The 22654-nt window shown below is 33.3% G+C and overlaps 1 protein-coding gene and 1 long non-coding RNA gene across 4 annotated transcripts; both read right to left on the bottom strand.

Annotated features, from left to right (window-relative positions):
• Positions 1 to 1621: 1621 nt before the first annotated feature.
• On the bottom strand, positions 1622 to 7432 carry LOC127738337 (uncharacterized). Of its 3 annotated transcripts, XR_008000006.1 has the most exons (6): positions 7061 to 7432; positions 6686 to 6870; positions 5563 to 6134; positions 3895 to 4643; positions 2785 to 3151; positions 1622 to 1642 (listed from the first exon to the last, which is right to left on the bottom strand). It is a non-coding gene; the product is annotated as an uncharacterized LOC127738337 (long non-coding RNA). The 3 variants fall into 3 exon arrangements; XR_008000005.1 differs by lacking the exon at positions 6686 to 6870 and having other exon boundaries at positions 6871 to 7432; XR_008000004.1 differs by having other exon boundaries at positions 6686 to 7432.
• A 3068-nt stretch (positions 7433 to 10500) lies between these two features.
• Positions 10501 to 17542, bottom strand: LOC127738321 (cell division control protein 42 homolog). Its single transcript, XM_052249522.1, has 3 exons — positions 17063 to 17542; positions 13057 to 13115; positions 10501 to 12491 (listed from the first exon to the last, which is right to left on the bottom strand). The coding sequence occupies exons 1-3, from the start codon at positions 17202 to 17204 to the stop codon at positions 12087 to 12089; spliced, it is 606 nt and encodes a 201-aa protein (XP_052105482.1). The 5' UTR covers positions 17205 to 17542; the 3' UTR covers positions 10501 to 12086.
• Between the last annotated feature and the right edge of the window lie 5112 nt (positions 17543 to 22654).

Here is a 22654-nt window from a genome sequence, read left to right on the forward strand (position 1 = left end):
TCACTAAATTATTGTCATGATTGTCAAATTTCTTGGCAGTAATTATTTTTTTTGGAAATGCTCTTTTGGTCTTTAGTGCATTCAGATATCTTAAATAGTTTGTAATATGTAGATGTATAAGGCTGGGATAGCCCACATGCTCATCCTAGATTATTAAAGTCACAAACTTCACTGTAAACATTTGTCTGCCAAACCATCACTGGGAGCTGACATGTTTGAGATCTTACCCAAGGGAGATAAGTCAATGGAAGAGCATAAAAGATGGACTCCCTGGTTTCAGACAATTAATTGATTTTTGGACTTGCAGTACAAATACGTCTTATTTCATTTTTCAGACAAATTGATTTTACTTGTTCGAATGATTTTATGAGCCATTTTAGTACCAATTGTGTTTATAATTTAGTTAAAATCAAAATCAATATGTGTCAATTTGGGACTAAAATCACCATTCTTCCAATGCATAAATTAACATATAATAGTCATTTGCCAAGCTTAATATTTTGTTTTGATATAAAACATACCCCATAGTTAAAACCGATATAAGTTGCAAACAAATCCGGAATGGGTCTTGCAAGATAGAAGCGAATGAAAACCACGTAAATTCATGTATGAAAAACCCCGCCTTTGTGTCCCTGCTCCTGGCAATGTGCCAAATCTTTTAAATTTTTATTTGTATTGTTCATAACATAGTAAAATGGATGAGTTTCAGCTGACATTACTCTAAAAACTCAACTACCCCATTTAATATGCTTCTGGGTCATTCTTAAAAGGCATAAAAAAGTTGGATTTTTCCTTGGTTTCATTATGAATTTACAGAATTATGCAAATGAGGCTGTTACTAAAAATAGATACGATTCTGGGAAAAATTAAGTGGTCAAATTCTTTTATTTTATGTCAAGGATTAAGATGATGTATAAAAATTTGTCAAGTTGTGATTGTCGATTTGGACGATTTTCTGAATATTGCATGGTTTTCTGGCGGATTGGCTCTTAATAGGACTGTATTATATTTCTTTCCATTTTTGGGGACCATTATTATCAATTATGTTGTGTGCAGTATACAAATATGTAATAATGTGCACGTTTACTATCATCCATGTTTTATGTGGATGGCGAAGGAGTTGACAGAATGATATATGCAAAAAGAATATAAAATGACATTGTCAAAGTTTTAGGACCCTGTTATTTCAATATAAAAAATTACTTACTTCATTGTCGTTTTTGTGGACTACCGACTCAAGAGAAAGTGTGTTGTAAACGGTGTATACATACTGTCGAATAAATTTCGCGGGCAAAAATATTGATGTACTTTTTTATACAAGTATAAAAAGTAACATCATTCCATTATACAAGGTAACCCCCCCCCCCTATATTTTTTTAACCTAACTTCAGATTTCCAAACATAAACGATTCTGAACTTTTCTAAATAGATACGCCAATGTCTTCTCTAATGTCTTCTCTACGTTACATATACAGTCTTTGCCCGTCACAATCTCTATAAATTGGTCTTCAATCATCTTAAGGTACGCCATTCCTCGTTTTTAAGATAAAAGTTTCAGTTTTTTAACCGTAACTTCAGATTTTGAACATAAACCACTCTGGAGATTTTCCTAAAACATGCGCAAATGTCTCCTCTACAACACCTATATAGTCGTTGTCCGTCACAATCTCTTTGAAATGGTCAAAAATTTCCTTTTAGTGCCCTACCCCCCTAATCTCATTTTGTCAATTTCACAATAAAATTTTCAGTTTTTTAAACGCAACTTCAGATTTTCGAACATAAACCACTCTCGAGATTTTCTTAAACGATGCGCCTTAATATCCTCTACAACACCTATATAGTCGTTGCCCGTCACAATCTCTTGAAATTGGTCCAAAATTAACTTATATTGCCCTACCCCCTATTCTCATTTTGTCAATTTCACAATAAAAGTTTCAGTTTTTTAACCGTAACTTCAGATTTTCCAACATAAACCACTCTGGTGATTTTCCTAAACGATGCGCCGTTGTCTCTTCTACAACACCTATATAGTCGTTGCCCGTCACAATCTCTTGAAATTGGTCCAAATTTAACTTAAATTGGCCTAACCCCCCATCTGATTTTGTCAATTTCACAATAAAAGTTTCAGTTTTTTAACCGTAACTTCAGATTTTCGAACATAAACCACTCTGGAGATTTTCTTAAACGATGCGCCATAATATCCTCTACAACACCTATATAGTCGTTGCCCGTCACAATCTCTTGAAATTGGTCCAAATTCTTCTTTTAGTGCCCTACCCCCTAATCTCATTTTGTCAATTTCACAATAAAATTTTCAGTTTTTTAACCGTAACTTCAGATTTTCGAACATAAACCACTCTGGAGATTTTCTTAAACGATGCGCCAATATCTCCTCTAAAACACCTATATAGTTGTTGCCCGTCACAATCTCTTGAAAATGGTCCAAATTTTTCTTTTAGTGCCCTACCCCCTAATCTCATTTTGTCAATTTCACAATAAAATTTTCAGTTTTTTAACCGTTACTTCAGATTTTCGAACATAAACCACTCTGGAGATTTTCTTTAACGATGCGCAAATGTCTCCTCTACAATACCTATATAGTCCTTGCCCGTCACAATCTCTTTAAAATGGTCCAATTTTTTCTTTTAGTGCCCTACCCCTCTAATCTCATTTTGTCAATTTCACAATAAAATTTTCAGTTTTTTAACCGTAACTTCAGATTTTCGAACAGAAACCACTCTGGAGATTTTCCGAAACGATGCGCCATTTTCTCCTCTGCAACACCTATATAGTCGTTGCCCGTCACAATCTCTTGAAATTGGTCCAAAATTAACTTAAATTGCCCTACCCCTAATCTCATTTTGTCAATTTCACAATTTCAGTTTTTTAACCGTAACTTCAAATTTTCGAACATAAACCACTCTGGAAATTTTCTTAAACGATGCGCCATTGTCTCCTCTACAACACCTATATAGTCGTTGCCCGTCACAATCTCTTGAAATTGGTCAAAAATTAACTTAAATTGGCCTACCCCCTAATCTCATTTTGTCAATTTCAGGATTTCAGTTTTTTAACCGTAACTTCACATTTTCGAACATAAACCACTCTGGAGATTTTCCTTAACGATGCGCCAATGTCTCCTCTACAACACCTATATAGTCGTTGCCCGTCACAATTTCTGTAAATTGGTCCAAAATTAACTTAAATTGGCCTAACCCCCAATCTCATTTTGTCAATTATGAAATTTCAGTTTTTTAACCGTAACTTCAGATTTTCGAACATAAACCACTCTGGAGATTTTCTTAAACGATGCGCCATTGTCTCCCCTACAACACCTATATAGTCGTTGCCCGTCACAATCTCTTTAAAATGTTCCAAATTTTTCTTTTAGTGCCCTACCCCCCTAATCTCATTTTGTCAATTTCACAATAAAATTTTCAGTTTTTTAACCGTCACTTCAGATTTTCGAACATAAACCACTCTGGAGATTTTCCTAAACGATGCGCCATTGTCTCCTCTACAATACCTATACAGTCGTTGCCCGTCACAATCTCTTGAAATTGGTCCAAAATTAACTTAAATTGGCCTACCCCCTAGTCTAATTTTGTCAATTTCACAATTTCAGTTTTTTAACCGTAACATCAGATTTTCGAACATAAACCACTCTGGAAATTTTCTTAAACGATGCGCCATTGTCTGCTCTACAACACCTATATAGTCGTTGCCCGTCACAATCTCTTGAAATTGGTCCAAAATTAACTTAAATTGGCCTACCCCCTAATCTAATTTTGTCAATTTCACAATTTCAGTTTTTTAACCGTAACTTCAAATTTTCGAACATAAACCACTCTGGAGATTTTCTTAAACGATGCGCAAATGTCTCCTCTACAATACCTATATAGTCGTTGCCCGTCACAATCTCTTTAAAATGGTCCAAATTTTTCTTTTAGTGCCCTACCCCCCTAATCTCATTTTGTCAATTTCACAATAAAATTTTCAGTTTTTTAACCGTAACTTCAGATTTTCGAACATAAACCACTCTGGAGATTTTCCTAAACAATGCGCCATTGTCTCCTTTACAACACCTTTATAGTCGTTGTCCGTCACAATCTCTTGAAATTGGTCCAAAATTAACTTAAATTGCCATACCCCCTAATCTCATTTTGTCAATTTCGCAAAAAAAGTTTCAGTTTTTTAACCGTAACATCAGATTTTCGAACATAAACCACTCTGGAAATTTTCTTAAACGATGCGCCATTGTCTCTTCTACAACACCTATATAGTCGTTGCCCGTCACAATCTCTTGAAATTGGTCCAAAATTAACTTAAATTGGCCTACCCCCTAATCTAATTTTGTCAATTTCACAATTTCAGTTTTTTAACCGCAACTTCAGATTTTCGAACATAAACCACTCTGGAGATTTTCTTAAACGATGTGCCAATATCTCCTCTACATCACCTATATAGTCGTTGCCCGTCACAATCTCTTGAAATTGGTCCAAAATTAACTTAAATTGCCCTACCCCCTAATCTAATTTTGTCAATTTCACAATTTCAGTTTTTTAACCGTAACATCAGATTTTCGAACATAAACCACTCTGGAAATTTTCTTAAACGATGCGCCATTGTCTCCTCTACAACACCTATATATTCGTTGCCCGTCACAATCTCTTGAAATTGGTCCAAAATTAACTTAAATTGGCCTACCCCCTAATCTAATTTTGTCAATTTCACAATTTCAGTTTTTTAACCGTAACATCAGATTTTCGAACATAAACCACTCTGGAAATTTTCTTAAACGATGCGCCATTGTCTCCTCTACAACACCTATATATTCGTTGCCCGTCACAATCTCTTGAAATTGGTCCAAAATTAACTTAAATTGGCCTACCCCCTAATCTAATTTTGTCAATTTCACAATTTCAGTTTTTTAACCGTAACTTCCGATTTTCGAACATAAAGCAGTCTGGAGATTTTCTTAAACGATGCGCCATTGTCTTCTTACAACACCTATATAGTCGTTGCCCGTCACAATCTCTTGCAATTGGTCAAAAATTAACTTAAATTGGCCTACCCCCCTAATCTCATTTTGTCAATTTCACAATTTCAGTTTTTTAACCGTAACTTCCGATTTTCGAACATAAAGCAGTCTGGAGATTTTCTTAAACGATGCGCCATTGTCTTCTTACAACACCTGTATAGTCGTTGCCCGTCACAATCTCTTGCAATTGGTCAAAAATTAACTTAAATTGGCCTACCCCCCAATCTCATTTTGTCAATTTCACAATTTCAGTTTTTTAACCGTAACTTCAGATTTTCGAACATAAACCACTCTGGAGATTTTCTTAAACGATGCGCCATTGTCTCCCCTACAACACCTATATAGTCGCTGCCCGTCACAATCTCTTGAAATTGGTCCAAACTTAACTTAAATTGGCCTACCCCCCAATCTCATTTTGTCAATTTCACAATTTCAGTTTTTTAACCGTAATTTGAGATTTTCGAACATAAACCATTCTGGAGATTTCCCTAAACGATGCGCCATTGTCTCCTCTACAATACCTATATAGTCGTTGCCCGTCACAATCTCTTTAAAATGGTCCAAATTTTTCTTTTAGTGCCCTACCCCCCTAATCTCATTTTGTCAATTTCACAATAAAATTTTCAGTTTTTTAACCGTAACTTCAGATTTCCGAACATAAATCACTCTGGAGATTTTCTTAAACGATGTGCCATTGTCTCCTCTACAACACCTATATAGTCGTTGCCCGTCACAATCTCTTTAAAATGGTCCAAATTTTTCTTTTAGTGCCCTACACCCCTAATCTCATTTTGTCAATTTCACAATAAAATTTTCAGTTTTTTAACCGTAACTTCAGATTTTCGAACATAAACCACTCTGGAGATTTTCCTAAACAATGCGCCATTGTCTCCTTTACAACACCTTTATAGTCGTTGTCCGTCACAATCTCTTGAAATTGGTCCAAAATTAACTTAAATTGCCATACCCCCTAATCTCATTTTGTCAATTTCGCAAAAAAAGTTTCAGTTTTTTAACCGTAACATCAGATTTTCGAACATAAACCACTCTGGAAATTTTCTTAAACGATGCGCCATTGTCTCCTCTACAACACCTATATAGTCGTTGCCCGTCGCAATCTCTTGAAATTGGTCCAAAATTAACTTAAATTGGCCTACCCCTCTAATCTCATTTTGTCAATTTCACAATTTCAGTTTTTTAACCGTAACTTCAGATTTTCGACATAAAGCAGTCTGGAGATTTTCTTAAACGATGCGCCATTGTCTCCTTACAACACCTATATAGTCGTTGCCCGTCACAATCTCTTGCTTTGGTCAAAAATTAACTTAAATTGGCCTACCCCTCTAATCTCATTTTGTCAATTTCACAATTTCAGTTTTTTAACCGTAACTTCAAATTTTCGAACATAAACCACTCTGGAGATTTTCTTAAACGATGCGCCATTGTCTCCCCTACAACACCTATATAGTCGTTGCCCGTCACAATCTCTTGAAATTGGTCCAAAATTAACTTAAATTGGCCTACCCCCTAATCTCATTTTGTCAATTTCACAATTTCAGTTTTTTAACCGTAATTTGAGATTTTCGAACATAAACCATTCTGGAGATTTTCCTAAACGATGCGCCAATGTCTCCTCTACAACACCTATTTAGTCGTTGCCCGTCACAATCTCTGTAAATTGGTCCAAAATTAACTTGAATTGGCCTTCCCCCGTAATCTCATTTTGTCAATTTCACAATTTCAGTATTTTAACCGTAACTTCAGATTTTCGAACATAAACCACTCTGGAGATTTTCTTAAACGATGCGCCAATGTCTCCTCTACAACACCTATGTAGTCGTTGCCCGTCACAATCTCGTTAAAACGGTCCAAATTTTTCTTTTAGTGCCCTACCCCCTAATCTCATTTTGTCAATTTCACAATAAAATTTTCAGTTTTTTAACCGTAACTTCAGATTTTCGAACATAAACCACTCTGGAGATTTTCCTAAACGATGCACCATTGTCTCCTCTACAACACCTATATAGTCGTTGCCCGTCACAATCTCTTGAAATTGGTCCAAAATAAACTTAAATTGCCCTACCCCCTAATCTCATTTTGTCAATTTCACAATAAAATTTACAGTTTTTTAACCGTAACTTCAGATTTTCGAACTTAAACCACTCTGGAGATTTTCCTAAACGATACGCCATTGTCTCCTCTACAACACCTTTATAGTCGTTGCCCGTCACAATCTCTTGAAATTGATCCAAAATTAACTTAAATTGCCCTACCCCCTAATCTCATTTTGTCAATTTCACAATAAAAGTTTCAGTTTTTTAACCGTAACATCAGATTTTCGAACATAAACCACTCTGGAAATTTTCTTAAACGATGCGCCATTGTATCCTCTACAACACCTATGTAGTCGTTGCCCGTCACAATCTCTTGAAATTGGTCCAAAATTAACTTAAATTGGCCTACCCCCTAATCTAATTTTGTCAATTTCACAATTTCAGTTTTTTAACCGCAACTTCAGATTTTCGAACATAAACCACTCTGGAGATTTTCTTAAACGATGCGCCAATGTCTCCTCTACAACACCTATACAGTCGTTGCCCGTCACAATCTCGTTAAAACGGTTCAAATTTTTCTTTTAGTGCCCTACCCCCTAATCTCATTTTGTCAATTTCACAATAAATTTTCAGTTTTTTAACCGTAACTTCAGATTTTCGAACATAAACCACTCTGGAGATTTTCCTAAACGATGCACCATTGTCTCCTCTACAACACCTATATAGTCGTTGCCCGTCACAATCTCTTGAAATTGGTCCAAAATAAACTTAAATTGCCCTACCCCCTAATCTCATTTTGTCAATTTCACAATAAAATTTACAGTTTTTTAACCGTAACTTCAGATTTTCGAACTTAAACCACTCTGGAGATTTTCCTAAACGATACGCCATTGTCTCCTCTACAACACCTTTATATTCGTTGCCCGTCACAATCTCTTGAAATTGATCCAAAATTAACTTAAATTGCCCTACCTCCTAATCTCATTTTGTCAATTTCACAATAAAAGTTTCAGTTTTTTAACCGTAACATCAGATTTTCGAACATAAACCACTCTGGAAATTTTCTTAAACGATGCGGCATTGTCTCCTCTACAACACCTATGTAGTCGTTGCCCGTCACAATCTCTTGAAATTGGTCCAAAATTAACTTAAATTGGCCTACCCCCTAATCTAATTTTGTCAATTTCACAATTTCAGTTTTTTAACCGCAACTTCAGATTTTCGAACATAAACCACTCTGGAGATTTTCTTAAACGATGCGCCAATGTCTCCTCTACAACACCTATATAGTCGTTGCCCGTCACAATCTCGTTAAAACGGTCCAAATTTTTCTTTTAGTGCCCTACCCCCTAATCTCATTTTGTCAATTTCACAATAAAATTTTCAGTTTTTTAACCGTAACTTCAGATTTTCGAACATAAACCACTCTGGAGATTTTCCTAAACGATGCACCATTGTCTCCTCTACAACACCTATATTGTCGTTGCCCTTCACAATCTCTTGAAATTGGTCCAAAATAAACTTAAATTGCCCTACCCCCTAATCTCATTTTGTCAATTTCACAATAAAATTTACAGTTTTTTAACCGTAACTTCAGATTTTCGAACATAAACCACTCTGGAGATTTTCCTAAACGATACGCCATTGTCTCCTCAACAACACCTTTATAGTCGTTGCCCGTCACAATCTCTTGAAATTGGTCCAAAATTAACTTAAATTGCCCTACCCCCTAATCTCATTTTGTCAATTTCACAATACAAGTTTCAGTTTTTTAACCGTAACATCAGATTTTCGAACATAAACCACTCTGGAAATTTTCTTAAACGATGCGCCATTGTCTCCTCTACAACACCTATATAGTCGTTGCCTGTAACAATCTATTCAAATTGGTAAAAAAATAACTTAAAATATCCTATACTATACCCTAATTTCATTTTGTTAATTTCAGTTTTTTTTACCACAATTTAAGATTTTCGAACATAAACCACTCTGGAGATTTTCCTAAACGATGCGGCACTATCTCCTCTTAAACACCTATATAGTCGTAACCTGTCACAATCTCTATTAATCGGACCAAACAACGTAAAGTGCACCCCCATTCCCTAAAAATGCATTATGTCAATGTGTTAACTTATGGTCATTGTAATCCAGCTGTCTATTGAATGCCTTATGTGGATTTATTTAGTTAGGAAAGAAAAGCTTTTATTCTTTATATATGAAGTATGGTTTCCCTTTTGTTTTAAGTTAGTTTTTTCGTTTTTGTTTAAGATTGTATGTATTCTCATAATTGTTCGCTAGCTCGAAAAAACGTGATTTACTTATGTGATATTGTGGTTTTTAGTTATACCTCCTAATTGTTCGCTAGCTAATTGTTCGCTACAATTGTTCGCTAGCTTGAGTCAGGTCCTCCCCTGTCCTAAATCCGTTTCTGGCAGAGACCAAACTAAGGATGAGAATGTAAAGAACTGTTGATTTTACAGACCTATTAACGTCATATGCGTTTCTTCTAATGTTATAGTTTTAGCTCTAATATTTCTTGTTTATGTCACTGGTTAACAATTTATCCAATGATTTTTTCCTAATAATATCATCCAGTATTGATATTTTCAAAAATGTGTAATACATTTTTGATTTAATATCTAATAATAGCTTGACTAATATGCATGCACAGCATAAATTTACATGACATTTGTCATATCGGACAGAGGGTCTTAACCGAGATAGGATATTGGTTTGGGATTATACTAAAGGCAAAAGAAGAGAGCGACACAAGCAGTCAATTTATCACACATTTTCACTGCGGTGCAATATTTGGCTGAGAAAAACACAGTAGACTTAGAGGCGAATACGAATTTTGGAGTAATTACCCCAAACCTCAATCCCAGCCTTCTCTTTATGGTATGGAACCTTGTAGTACAATTTTAGAGAGATCTATACACTTAAAAACAAGTTATTGTCTGGAAACTAGAAAAATGCTTGTTTTTGGCCCCTTTTTGCCTCTAATTCCTGAACGTTCGGGGCAATTAACCCCAAACTCAATCCCGGCCTTCTCTTTGTAATATGGTACCTTGTGGTACAATTTCAGAGAGATCCTTACACTTACACACAAATTATTGTCCGGAAACTACAAAAATGCTTGTTTTTGGCCCCTTTTTGTCCTGAAACCAAATGTGTCTTCGGACGACGACGACATCATAGCATTATACGACGCAAAAAAGTTTTTGCGGTCGTATAGAAATGAGGAATTATAATAACCAAATATTTATCCCAATAGCATGGGAAATGAAATAATTTTGTAAATCCTATTAAGTATTTATAGCGTTGTCAAATAAAATCAAATAAAAAGACCACAATTGGCTACTTTAGTCCAAATGTCATTAACGACGTCAAACATAAATGACTAGCTTAAAATAATTGATGTTTTTATATATGAATATCCTTGGATCAAAGTAATATTTACAGTACAATTTAGGAGTTGTAAGTCATACTAGTATCCAATGCTGGGGCGTGGAAATATTCAATGTTATCACAACTTACAAGATCAAAACCCAATCTAGGATAATTTGATAAGTTGTTTGTAAGAGTATATCTTATTAGTAAAGTAAATTAGCTGTTTGTGCTGTTTTGATCAAATGGATAAGAAAATATAACATACAATGTACTGTGGATTCATTTATTTTCGGGGGTATCAATTTTCGTGGATTGAGGAACACTTGCATTTTCGTGGATATTTAATTTCGTGGTTTTGCCAATCTCTGCATACAAAACCAAATTAACATTTGTAATTCGTTGAACATTTGAATTCGTGGTTCACCTGTACCCACGAAAATTGGTATCCAACGAATAATAATGAATCCACAGTATAATAGTTGACCATAAGCTTTTCTGTCTTATTCATCTGACCATTGCTTAAAGGATGATAATAAATAAAACACATGTTATTGCCTAAATCCCGTAAAAAGTTAATGTGTCAGTAAGGATAAATTCAATCTGGCAAATACCGGTATTAGTCCTTTTATTACACGAGTTACATATTCTATATGTAATTAATATTGTCTTTGCTATAAATATTTTTTTCGGCTATGAGCTTATCTGTAAAGGTTGTAAGATGATAATCAAATGATAAAAAGAGTTATTTTATACGCAAACAATAGGCATTTTTTATTCTTTTATGTTACTGCCGAACTCTCACTTTTGTCGCATGAACAGATGGCCCACATGGTATAACCATAGATGTATAGACCCATAGATGGTATAACCGCTTCGAGAATGAAATTTGACACCAAGACTGGTGTATAAAACACAATTATAAGAAATCGGCTTTTTATCAAATGGTTTTGATAAATACGATTCCTTCTTTCTCATGCATCATTTGCCGTAGTTAGCTTTTACCATTTTTTTTTTATAAAACTATGGAGATGTGGTATCCTAGCTAATGAGACAACTTTCCAAGGGAGACAATAGGATGAGGATGTAAACAGTGGATTGTATGCCCTATTGTAAATATAATTATATATATATACTTGAATTACACTGCCAAAAATATGTTCGTTAGCGTACCTGAGGTCAATCTCACAAACACACATAGAGAGAGACATACACACACAATTTTTATTCGAATATGAATGAAAGGTGAGGTAGGATGTAGGTCAATGAGGCACCAACCAAATGGTAAGGAGGAAAACATCAAGAGGTAAACATATTGTGTTTAGAAAAGAAGTAGAAAAATGAGTATTCGATTGATTTATAAATATGCATTTGCTCTTGCAGACGTGAGACTCATTATCTCATACAAAGTTTAAACACTCCAACTGTTCATCACAATATACAAGATCAAAACCATCACCTCATACAATGGACGGTGAAGTAATCTAGTATAAATACATTCGACAACATCAACAATCATTAAGACCCAGGAGGTTATATTAACATCCTTACTAAGACAGAAATAACAAACAGGGACTTGGGTTTTGATTAGGTACATAGTACATTCATTTTCCTGCTACAGATTTTCGTTTGAAAGCACTTTTGAAACTCTTCCATACCCGTCGTTTCTTTTTAGGAGTTACTGCAGCATGATACGCAGCAGTAAATATTTCGTCCATTCCATTTAGTTCTAGCGCACTACATTCTAAATAGTCTACAGCTCCAAATTTCTTAGCTAGTTTCTTTCCTTTTGTAGTTTTTACACAAGCATCTGTGATATCTGTCACTGAACCACGTAAATCAGTTTGTGTTCCCACGAGAATAAATGGGGTATTGGGTCTGAATTCTTTTACCTCTGGAATCCATTTTATTTTGACATTTTCCAGTGAGTCTTTATCTTCCACAGAAAAACAGACTATAAATACATCCGTGTCATAATACGATAATGTCCTCAGTCGGTCGTACGTTTCCTGGAAAAACAACAAAATCATCTTTAAAACGCTTCCTGTTTATTGTTCACTGATTACAATCATTATAGTGAGTTAAAGTGATTCATCCACTTCAATTTGCTAGACGCTGTTTTATAAGAAAATTATTGTCTTAAGAGTTCATTAATATCTAAATGGTTATAATTTTTATGTTCCAATTGATATGGGGAGATCTGGATTTTACAAAATGTACAATGTTGTGTTTTTTTTGGTGATATATATATATATATATATGTTCAAGTTTTCTTCGATCTTTGCTTTAAGTTTTCTTTATGTCTTTATTTTTATTTTCACATTTTTAGTTGCAACTATATGAATTGATTTTAACTTCTATTTACAGTTGAATCGTTTTCAGTAAAAGTATCAACAGATCAGAGTAATCAAGGTTAACCAAAGGAGACTCGGTGTAGAAGTGTGGACTGACTGTGAAGTCACCTGGTTTTTATGTCCTGCAGTCATCCTTTGATAGGTCTCCATGAATTACAAAAGTAATAGGGCACATATCTACAGTGGTTTGGTTTGAGATATTGTTTGATCCAGTACTTACTTGGCCTGCTGTATCAGAGACCTGCATTTTCTCTTGTCCATTATGTGTGTGGATGTTTACTAAAATATAAAATGATCAAGAATTAAATTCTGTAAATATCAGTAGTACATATGTATATCAACAAAAAGAGAAAATACTAAAATGTTCAATTAAGGGTGTTTTACAAGATTTTTGAAGACTGTAATACAGATGGTATAATCGAAGATAAAATCCATTCATTACTCTGTTGTTAATGCGCACAAACGTAATGTACCCGATTGTGGAACACTTGAAACCGTTGGGGTCGAATTTATTGAACCCTAGACTTCATTGTGTAAAACGAATTCCAAATATGGTGCAATTTAAATCATTTATAATCTAAATAATACCAGTTAATGCTAAAAATGATTCATTTGTCATTGTTGAAGTAATTTTTAAAAGACTTCATAAATTGCTTCTCATTCATGCATATAATATGTAAATGAAGGGTTTAACTAATGCAGTGTCTGAATTTGAAGCATTTTCATTCAAGTAAAGTCAAAGGGTCAATTTCATTTTTACTGTGGGAGTGTATATGAATATATGTATATGTCTATTACCTGAAGTGCACCTTATAATTTGACACATTATAAATGTAAGGAATGCTACTGTTTACATGTAACTGTCACTTACAAACTATTTATTTTAAAAAAAGACCCTTTTATAATCGTGTTGGGTAACTATCATTTTACAAGTCAGAAACAGATCAGTTTACGAGACAATAATTATTTTAAAATCTATTTTCTCTTTTCACTAAAACACAATAAATAATTGTTCTATTATGACTGACTTTGCAGGTTCCCTCTGGGATAATATCATGGTGTAATAGATTTATTATTTAGATAAGATCTTTAACCCTATGTAAGATGACAAATTTATGACAATTTTTTCCTTTTTATCCGTATTAAACCACTTTGCATCTTTTAGGTACAGCTCAACGACCAACTTTCTGACCCCACATAATCGATATTTTTGTATCTTCGATGAATTCCCTTTATTTAATCATTTACAAATTGCTTCTTTGTTTCTTTGGTTTTGGGGTATCTCTCATTGGAATGTGTCTGAAATCATATACTCTATCATATTGCTACATTATCTAATGTAAAAGGCGTTTTCCTGTATTTTAGTGTGTCCTTGGTTGTTATAAATAGTTAAGTATATGGTCATTGCCTATTTTTTTCAGTAGCCAAAAACAACTGGCATGAAGAAATATAATCAACTCGCGTTTCCCTGCCACCACTAAGTGAAAACATGCACAAAGAGGGCTTATTATTTGCGGGATGTATAAATACGCAGTAACGTCCATCAGTAATGGGAAACGCATTTTGCATGCGAAAGAATATTTGCAACATTTGAGAGAGGGGTCTTCAGATGAGCTGTTGCAAGGCAAACTCTCAGCCTCTTTTCGAACTGAAGTTCAAACTTCCCGTTCTTCATCTCGAGAAACATTTGCCACTGGACATTTTGCAAGCAATCAACCAATCTTTATTTACACTCAACACTGAAAGTTAATTGATTGAAGGAGTTATAGTTCAGTATTGTCTTTAAAAGAAAAAGACCAATGTGCAGATATAGATAGGGACAAATTTTAGTCAGAAGTCAAATTGATATCAATGCAGTTTTCTAATCACAGAATTATATTGCGTTATGTAAAAAAACCATGTCCCCCTAGAAAATAGTCATACACAGTGATCTGTAGTGGTTAACATCCTAGTATTTTGGACTGTGGTGGATAGTTGTTTCAACCATACCTCATCTCCTTATTTTCATATAATATATATATTGGGTCTAAAAATAGCAACAATCAACATTCAATCTATCTAGGCGTGAATCAGTTTGAAAATAAACTGATTCAGTAACTAAATTAAATTATATAATAAGATAATTCCTGACTAGATATTCATAAACCTGAGATTCCTTGACCAGATACTCATAAACTTAAGATTCATGACTATAGATACTCATAAAACTAAGATACCCACATATATATAAATTGTATATATATACAGTTTGAATTCTTTAAGTCTATTTGTGTTCCTTGATTCGCATGATGAAAATACTGTAGAGGTTTCTAAAGAAAACATAGAAGCCAATTAAGTTTTTGATAAAAAAGCATCATGTATGAGGTGAAATTAAGAAATGTTTACTTCGTATACATGATTTTCATCCTTTTATTTTACATTATTTAAATGCCTCATTATGAATCTCACGCAGCTTAATTATTTGCTGCTTCTTACTTTAATTTGACGGAGATTACGGATACTTATAATATTTGATGCCACAAGAGATGACTCCTATATTCCAATTGTGAACTTTTCATTATTTGCAGCAACATTCAAGTCGCATTAATGATTTATATATCTCTAACCTGACAAAGTACTCAAAAACCTAAGATTCCTTGACTAAATATTCATAAACCTAAGATTCCTGACTAGATACTCATAAACCTAAGATTTCTTGACTAGATACTCATAAACCTACGATTTCTGGCTAGATACTCATAAACCTAATATTCCTTGACCAGAGACTCATACACCTATGATTCATTGGCCAGATACTAATAAACATAAGATTCCTTAACCAGATACTCATTAACCTAAGAATCAAGACTAGATACTCATGAACCTAAGATTCCTGACTAGATACTCATAAAACTAAGATTCCTTGACCAGATACTCATAAACTTAAGATTCATGACTAGATACTCATAAATCTAGGATTCCTTGACCAGATACCCATTGCCTAAGATTCCTTTACTAGATACTCATAAACTGATCAGATACTCATAAACCATCGATATGTTTCATTTAGTTGAAGTCTCGATTCATTCGTACGTCGCAAGTTACTGCTGTTGGATTTTCATCGTGTAATCCGGTGGAGCCGGTGTGAGTAAATACATGCTAAGTCTCCCCGATTATAGACACTCATAAACCTAATATTACTTGACCAGAGACTCATAATCCTAGGATTTCTTGACCAGATACTTATTAACCTAAGATTCTTTGACCAGATACTCATAAACCTAAGATTCATGACTAGATACTCATGAACCTAAGATTCATGACTAGATACTCATAAACCTAAGATTCCTTAGCCAAATACTCATAAACCTAAGAGTCCTGACTAGATATTCATAAACCTAAGATTCCTTGATCAGATACTCATAAACTTAAGATTCCCTGATCAGATACTTATTAACCTAAGATTCCTTGACCAGATACTCATAAACTTAAGATTCCCAGATCAGATACTCATAAACCACCGGTATGTTCCGTTTAGTTGAAGTCTCGATTCATTCGTTCGTAGCAAGTTACGGCTGTTGAAATATTTTCTGACATCGTGTAATCCGGCGGATGCCGTTGTGAGGAAATGCATGTTAAGCCTACCAGAGGTCGCATTTATAAAAGGGGGTACACAAGATATTAGAATGGATTTACGCTAATTACATGTGAGTGCACTAATTAAACAATTCGAACATCGATGTATCTTTCTCACAAAATATACATATTTTTTTACTTCGACATGACAAGTAATACGTCACAATTGACGTTTAATATTGTATAAACATAACGTAAATAATTCTTTGTATTGTGTATTGTCCTGTCCAAACAATCGATTCTCATGTTATTTTTAGTTCTGACAGCTTTGTTTCTTTGAAAACTATCCCTTACATCGTTTGTTTTTCTCACATTATAAAGAATTGGATATCGATTATATAATTCCTTTTCTTGAAAAGGACATTAGATAGCCATAAACTCTCATGGCGAATATCATCCTAATGGAAATTTGTGAAACGTATCTCATTTGAAAGAAGCGTTCTAGCATTAATGTAATATCATTTAAGGTAAAGAAATAAAAAAGAAGAATAAAAAATATTATTGTAACTATAACATTTAAAATGACTTCTTTCGAGAAAAAAAAGTGTTTTTCATAATTTCAATTGTATACGATTTTAACCGGAAATATTTAAATTATATTTTAAACTTACCTAAATAATCGTCAAAGCATGTTGGTTCATATGAAGTCATAATTTTCCCTGTGGTATAACTTAGAATCATACTTGTTTTTCCTACCCCTCCATCCCCAACTAATACACATTTCACTTCTTTCGGTCCTTTCTTCGTCATCATATTTAGTTTTAAATCTCCATTTTTGAATTGTATATCTGTTTAAGACAGTTAATTAAAGTACAACAACCGAGATGACGTTACGATCGACTTTCCGGTCACGCCTCACAAGGTTTCATTAAGATAAATAACTATTATTAATTTGCAAGAAGATCAGATAATGTGACTCACAAGTATTGCATATGTCCTAACATATAAAAATGTATGTTACGTATATAATACAGATATTATGATCACCAAAATGTTTGTGTCTACGGTTAATATAATATTCAAAGCACACTAAATATATTCCCACTAGCTTTATACAAGTTTTATGACGGAAGTGTTGTAAAAAGTCCGGATACAAACTAAGTTCTTATTCACCAATAAGATGTTGGAAAAATGTCAAGTGGCGGCTATCTGAACTGAAAACTTAACAAAGACACTATCAAGACAAAGGACGATCAATACCTCATCCAAATTGTAGGCGTGTGGATTTGATTAACTGGGAAACTGATGGATCAAGCTATGGTTCATTCTGACATGGATTTGTTTTTAAGATATACACGATAGAAGACTATGTTCGATACATATGATACTCTTTAATACTTATTTAATATCACATTTCTAATATATTTGAACAATATCTATAACACTTGAAAAGCATCTTCACAAAGCACTTATGTTCCCACTGTAAAAATAAATGTTTAGGTTGTCACATTTATGATATTTTTAATCATGACATAACATATAAAATGATGTTTAGTTCCATTTTAGTACAGAATGTTGAAGGAATGTTCAGGGTTTGACATAAATGTATTACACAAACTTAACAATGATAATATAGCTTTCAATATGTTTAATTCAGCCCTCCGTTCTCGTTAACTCTGAGCAAAGTTATTGCTAAAAATTTCAACTTTTCTAATAGATATGTCCTAAGTCAGGAACCTGATGTTCAGTGGTTGTCGTTTGTTGATGTGGTTCATAAGTGTTTCTCGTTTCTCGTTTTTTATATAGATTAGACCGTTGGTTTTCCTGTTTGAATGATTTTACACTAGTATTTTTTGGGGCCCTTTATAGCTTGCTGTTCGGTGTGAGCCAAGGCTCCGTGTTGACCTATAATGGTTTACTTTTACAAATTGTGACTTGGATGGAGAGTTGTCTCATTGGCACTCATACCACATCTTCCTATATCTATGTAAAAACATAATCTCTAAGAAAAACAATTTCAGTTTCTTATTGTAAACATCCCATTCTTGAAAGGTAGCAATTAAAACAACACATATTAGCACATACAAGTTTAAATAATAAACATATACATGTGACACTACCTGTTACAAATTTACTTCTATCATAAATTATTTGTTTATGTGTCTCAGGAGTGAGTTAAAGCATGAAAAAAAAAGTAAAAAAAACTCATATTTAATCTTTTTGCATTTCATTAGCCTGTTTTAAGAAAATATCTTCAAACAACCTCACATGAAAATCATTAGTTAACTCGATACACAAAATTTCTAAAGAAAGTGATAGGTTTTACAAGCGCTCGAAACTGCGGACATCTCTGTAATGGATACAAACTTTAAAGAAGGGAACTGTGACATGCATTCCACATATAACCAATTTGTTTGACCTTGGTGTTGTCTACTTTAAATATTTCTTTGACTTTTGGTGTTGATAACCCCCTTGGTATCGTCTTCATCATTGTGATAAAATTTCATGTTTAAACGTCCTTTTGTAATTGGTGTTAAATAATATACTTAATTCCAGATATGAAGCAGACCTTGTTATTTCCCTACAGTCTCAATACATGCTTTACCTTATTTAAAAGATTGGACTTACATTATTTTAAAAAAATATTATTGTTCAAAGAAAAGACATCAAAGGAATTGCCTAGATTCGATTATGTTTTCCAATGAGTAGAGATTGCAGTATTTTCAATGCGAATTTATAAATGAAAAATAGTGTTTTCAATATGACTAACAATCAAGATTGACAAAATTCATAACATATTGTTCCCAATTTTATAGAATGCATTGTAATCCATTATACACAATGTCAATTATTCTGCAATTCTCGTCCTATACAACTTTATTATATGCAAATCAAGATAGGTTAGAATGTTTTTCACAAGCATTTTGAATAATTTTGACAAAACTGTCAGGATTTTTCATGAAATGTATGGGTAGAATGAAGATAAAAATGTTTGGACTGTTAAAATGCAATAATCGACAATTACATGTACCTGTATAAAAAATGTTCACTGCTCACGTTTGATGCCTTTTCATACACTTAAGGCCATAACAGAATTATTTCAAATGTAAGTTTGAAAAAATAACACAAAATTTAGTGCATTTGTACATATTCATTATGTATTCATGAGTGTTTTTACCTAATGTCCAATATTAGGTTCGTTCTACATTTTAGTATACATCACGTTAAATAGTTTTATATGTCTTACAATAAATCATATTATATAATGATAATAATATATATATATATATATATATACGGGTTATTTTGTTTTTGAGAAAAGTCATGCTACTATAATTCAACAATAAAGTGCAGTCATCTGACCAGTCGGAAATATGAAGAGATACATACGCGATAAATTGATGTGAATTTTTGCATTCTGATTATTTCTGAAAGTCTTTCTTTTTTAAAATGTAAGATGCGAATAACTGCTGGAGTCTTAAAGCCTACTTGTAAATATAATAAGTAAAATGAACTTACGTTTGACCTACACACACCGATTAACTGAAAAATGTGTTCTTTTTACACATAAACCTTTGACCACGAATATTTGTCTTTCACCACAACATTGTCTTTGCCTTTAACTTCTTCAATTTAATGACTGATTGTGGTTATAGGCACAATTTTAAATAAACTGTGAGATTTTTTTTCTCTATTGTTTAACACAGCCATTTTGACGGAAAGCATTTTGTACACCTATGAAGAAACATCATTGAATGACATGTAATGAAATATAAACTCGCAAATCATGACTTTTTAAGGCTTATTTTCCATTTCGTCTGTTTTCGCTATATTAAAGAAAAATATTCTGTTCTCTCCTTAGTGTTGATGTTTATGCTTGTATGTCACTATGTCTAACTTAGGAGAAATGGGAACGTTTGAAAACATAAAACTGAAGACAAGTATAAGAGTGTATGTGTTAGTTGAATGCATAACATGTTTATGTATTCTAATTTAAATAAGGTATAAAAATAAAAAGTTTGAAGCATATACCGTCGACTCTTTAAAGGAGTAATTGCCCTTAAATGTTGATTTTTGGTTCATTTTTGCGTTTTGGGCGAAATTATAGCACTAAGTACGGAAACCCATTTAGGACCTTAGCCAAGAGAGAAACTGTTGAGAGGAAAACATATCACCAAAATAAGAGCTACGTATAGGAGTTATTCCCCTTTAATGACAATGTTACCGTTTTTGCGTTGTTGTCTATAATCTTGAAATCTAAAGCAGATAGAGAGAAACTTAAAAGGACAAAAATGGTTAGCAAGGCAAGATTACAAATAGATCTACATGATTGAAATCGTCAGTTCACTTCTTATAGGGGTTATTTCCTTTCAATGACGACATAATTACCAACGATCAGCATAATAAAAAGATCCACAATTTAGTAAAAATTACATCATATATGAGTTATATATAACTTTGACCTATAATGGTTTACTTTTGCATTTACATTGGCATTCATACCACATCATCTTATATCTATATATTCCTCTTAAAGGAAAATGTTTTCCCATTTTGTGTGTTTTTGTAAAAAGCAATAACATATAGAGTTCTAGATTTAAACTGAAGTTTGGATTATTCCGTATCTCAACTGATTAGTCACACAAAGAAAGTGTTTACTGTAAGAAAAATAAGCGTTAAAGACCAAACATCCTATTCATTTCTACCAGTGATTTTTTCTTAAGATTTTGTGTGAAGGTATTTCATGATTTTTTTTTTTGGGGGGGTGATGATAAAACAAAATGGGGGTCACCGACTTCGTTTTGTCACTATAGCAATCAGAGTTTCGTGTTTTCCCCCAATTTATCTAAAGTCCTTTTTTAGGGAAATGATAATTTCAAACTGAATTGTATGATATACCATATGATTTCTAGTGAACTTTTTTTTATATATATAGCGTCCTTGCTTGACTTTTCTAAGAATTTTGTATATCTTTTTTTAAATGAACTTCTAGAGCGCGCGTGGTTGTTGGTGGTATCCAAAAATGAGTAAAAAGCACATCAAACTTTAAATGAAAAAAACTAAATTTTATGGGATGTAAAACTGTTTATCTTCCTCGATGCAATTTTTTACAAAAACATTCATCGTTTACAAATTGTATCGATGTTGTCAGCAGCAGTTATTTTCGGATATACGTAAACTAAATGTGTTGAAACTCTTTAAAAATGAAATAAAAATACGGAGATGTTTTGTTATTTTCCATAAGACAAAATTTGAAACAATACAAATGAGAATGATCAACGGCCTGATTTATAACAAAACAAAAATCGGGAAACAAATACGACAAACAGCAATCAACGACAACCACTGAATTACAGGCACATAAAGAATGAGGCGGGGTTAAACATTAGCCTGGCATCCTGACCCAATCTAATACTTCGTCGATTGTCAAGCAGTTGGCCAGGATCCCAGGCTAGGTTAAACATGTGTGTGAGAGCTCAAACCCCATAAACTTGGACAGTGGTGTAAAAGTACAACATAAGAACAAACTGTAAAAATCAGTTTGAAATGGTTTGACTCATCAGATTGACACGAAGCACAAAAACAACTTGCATGAAGACAAAAGACACAAAGTACCTATCTAAGAGTACTAGCAGTCACTGAAAGCTACATGTAGTTCAAACCAATTACTACTAATTATAATTAAATCATGTTCTCTTAAACTAAAATATCATGAGAAAAACATGGCCATGCGCAATGTCAAAATATAATAAAGTAAAAAACGTACAGCCGTTAGTTTTCTCAATTCAATTGTTTCATATTTTTCATGTCGGGGCCTTTTATAGCCGACTATACGGTATGGGGTTTTCTTATTGTTGAAGGTCGTACAGTTGCCTATTGTTGCTTACATCCATTTCATTTTAACTTTGGTGGATAGTTGTATCATTGGCAATCATACCACATCTACTTATTTTTATATAGTAACGACAGGATGACGAACCATAAGTTTTCATAACTGTATAGCAATAAATATTTAGTTAAAATTTATCAAAAACAGAATCAATGTTAGTACCGATAAGAACAATATTCAAAGATCCATCTAAGGCGACTGATAACCTTTTAAGAATAAATTTATTTCAATGGTCGATGAGTTTTAACGGAGCTTTATAAACTACATCACCTTTAAAATTAGGATGTGATATCCCGTTTGTAATAAGAATTCTTTAGATACAGTCAAACTTCCAAACCAAATCTTTGTATCTACGAAAGCATTTAATTATAAT

Source organism: Mytilus californianus, unplaced genomic scaffold (assembly GCF_021869535.1).
Source record: "Mytilus californianus isolate M0D057914Y unplaced genomic scaffold, xbMytCali1.0.p SCAF_4, whole genome shotgun sequence".
Lineage (NCBI taxonomy): Eukaryota > Metazoa > Mollusca > Bivalvia > Mytilida > Mytilidae > Mytilus > Mytilus californianus.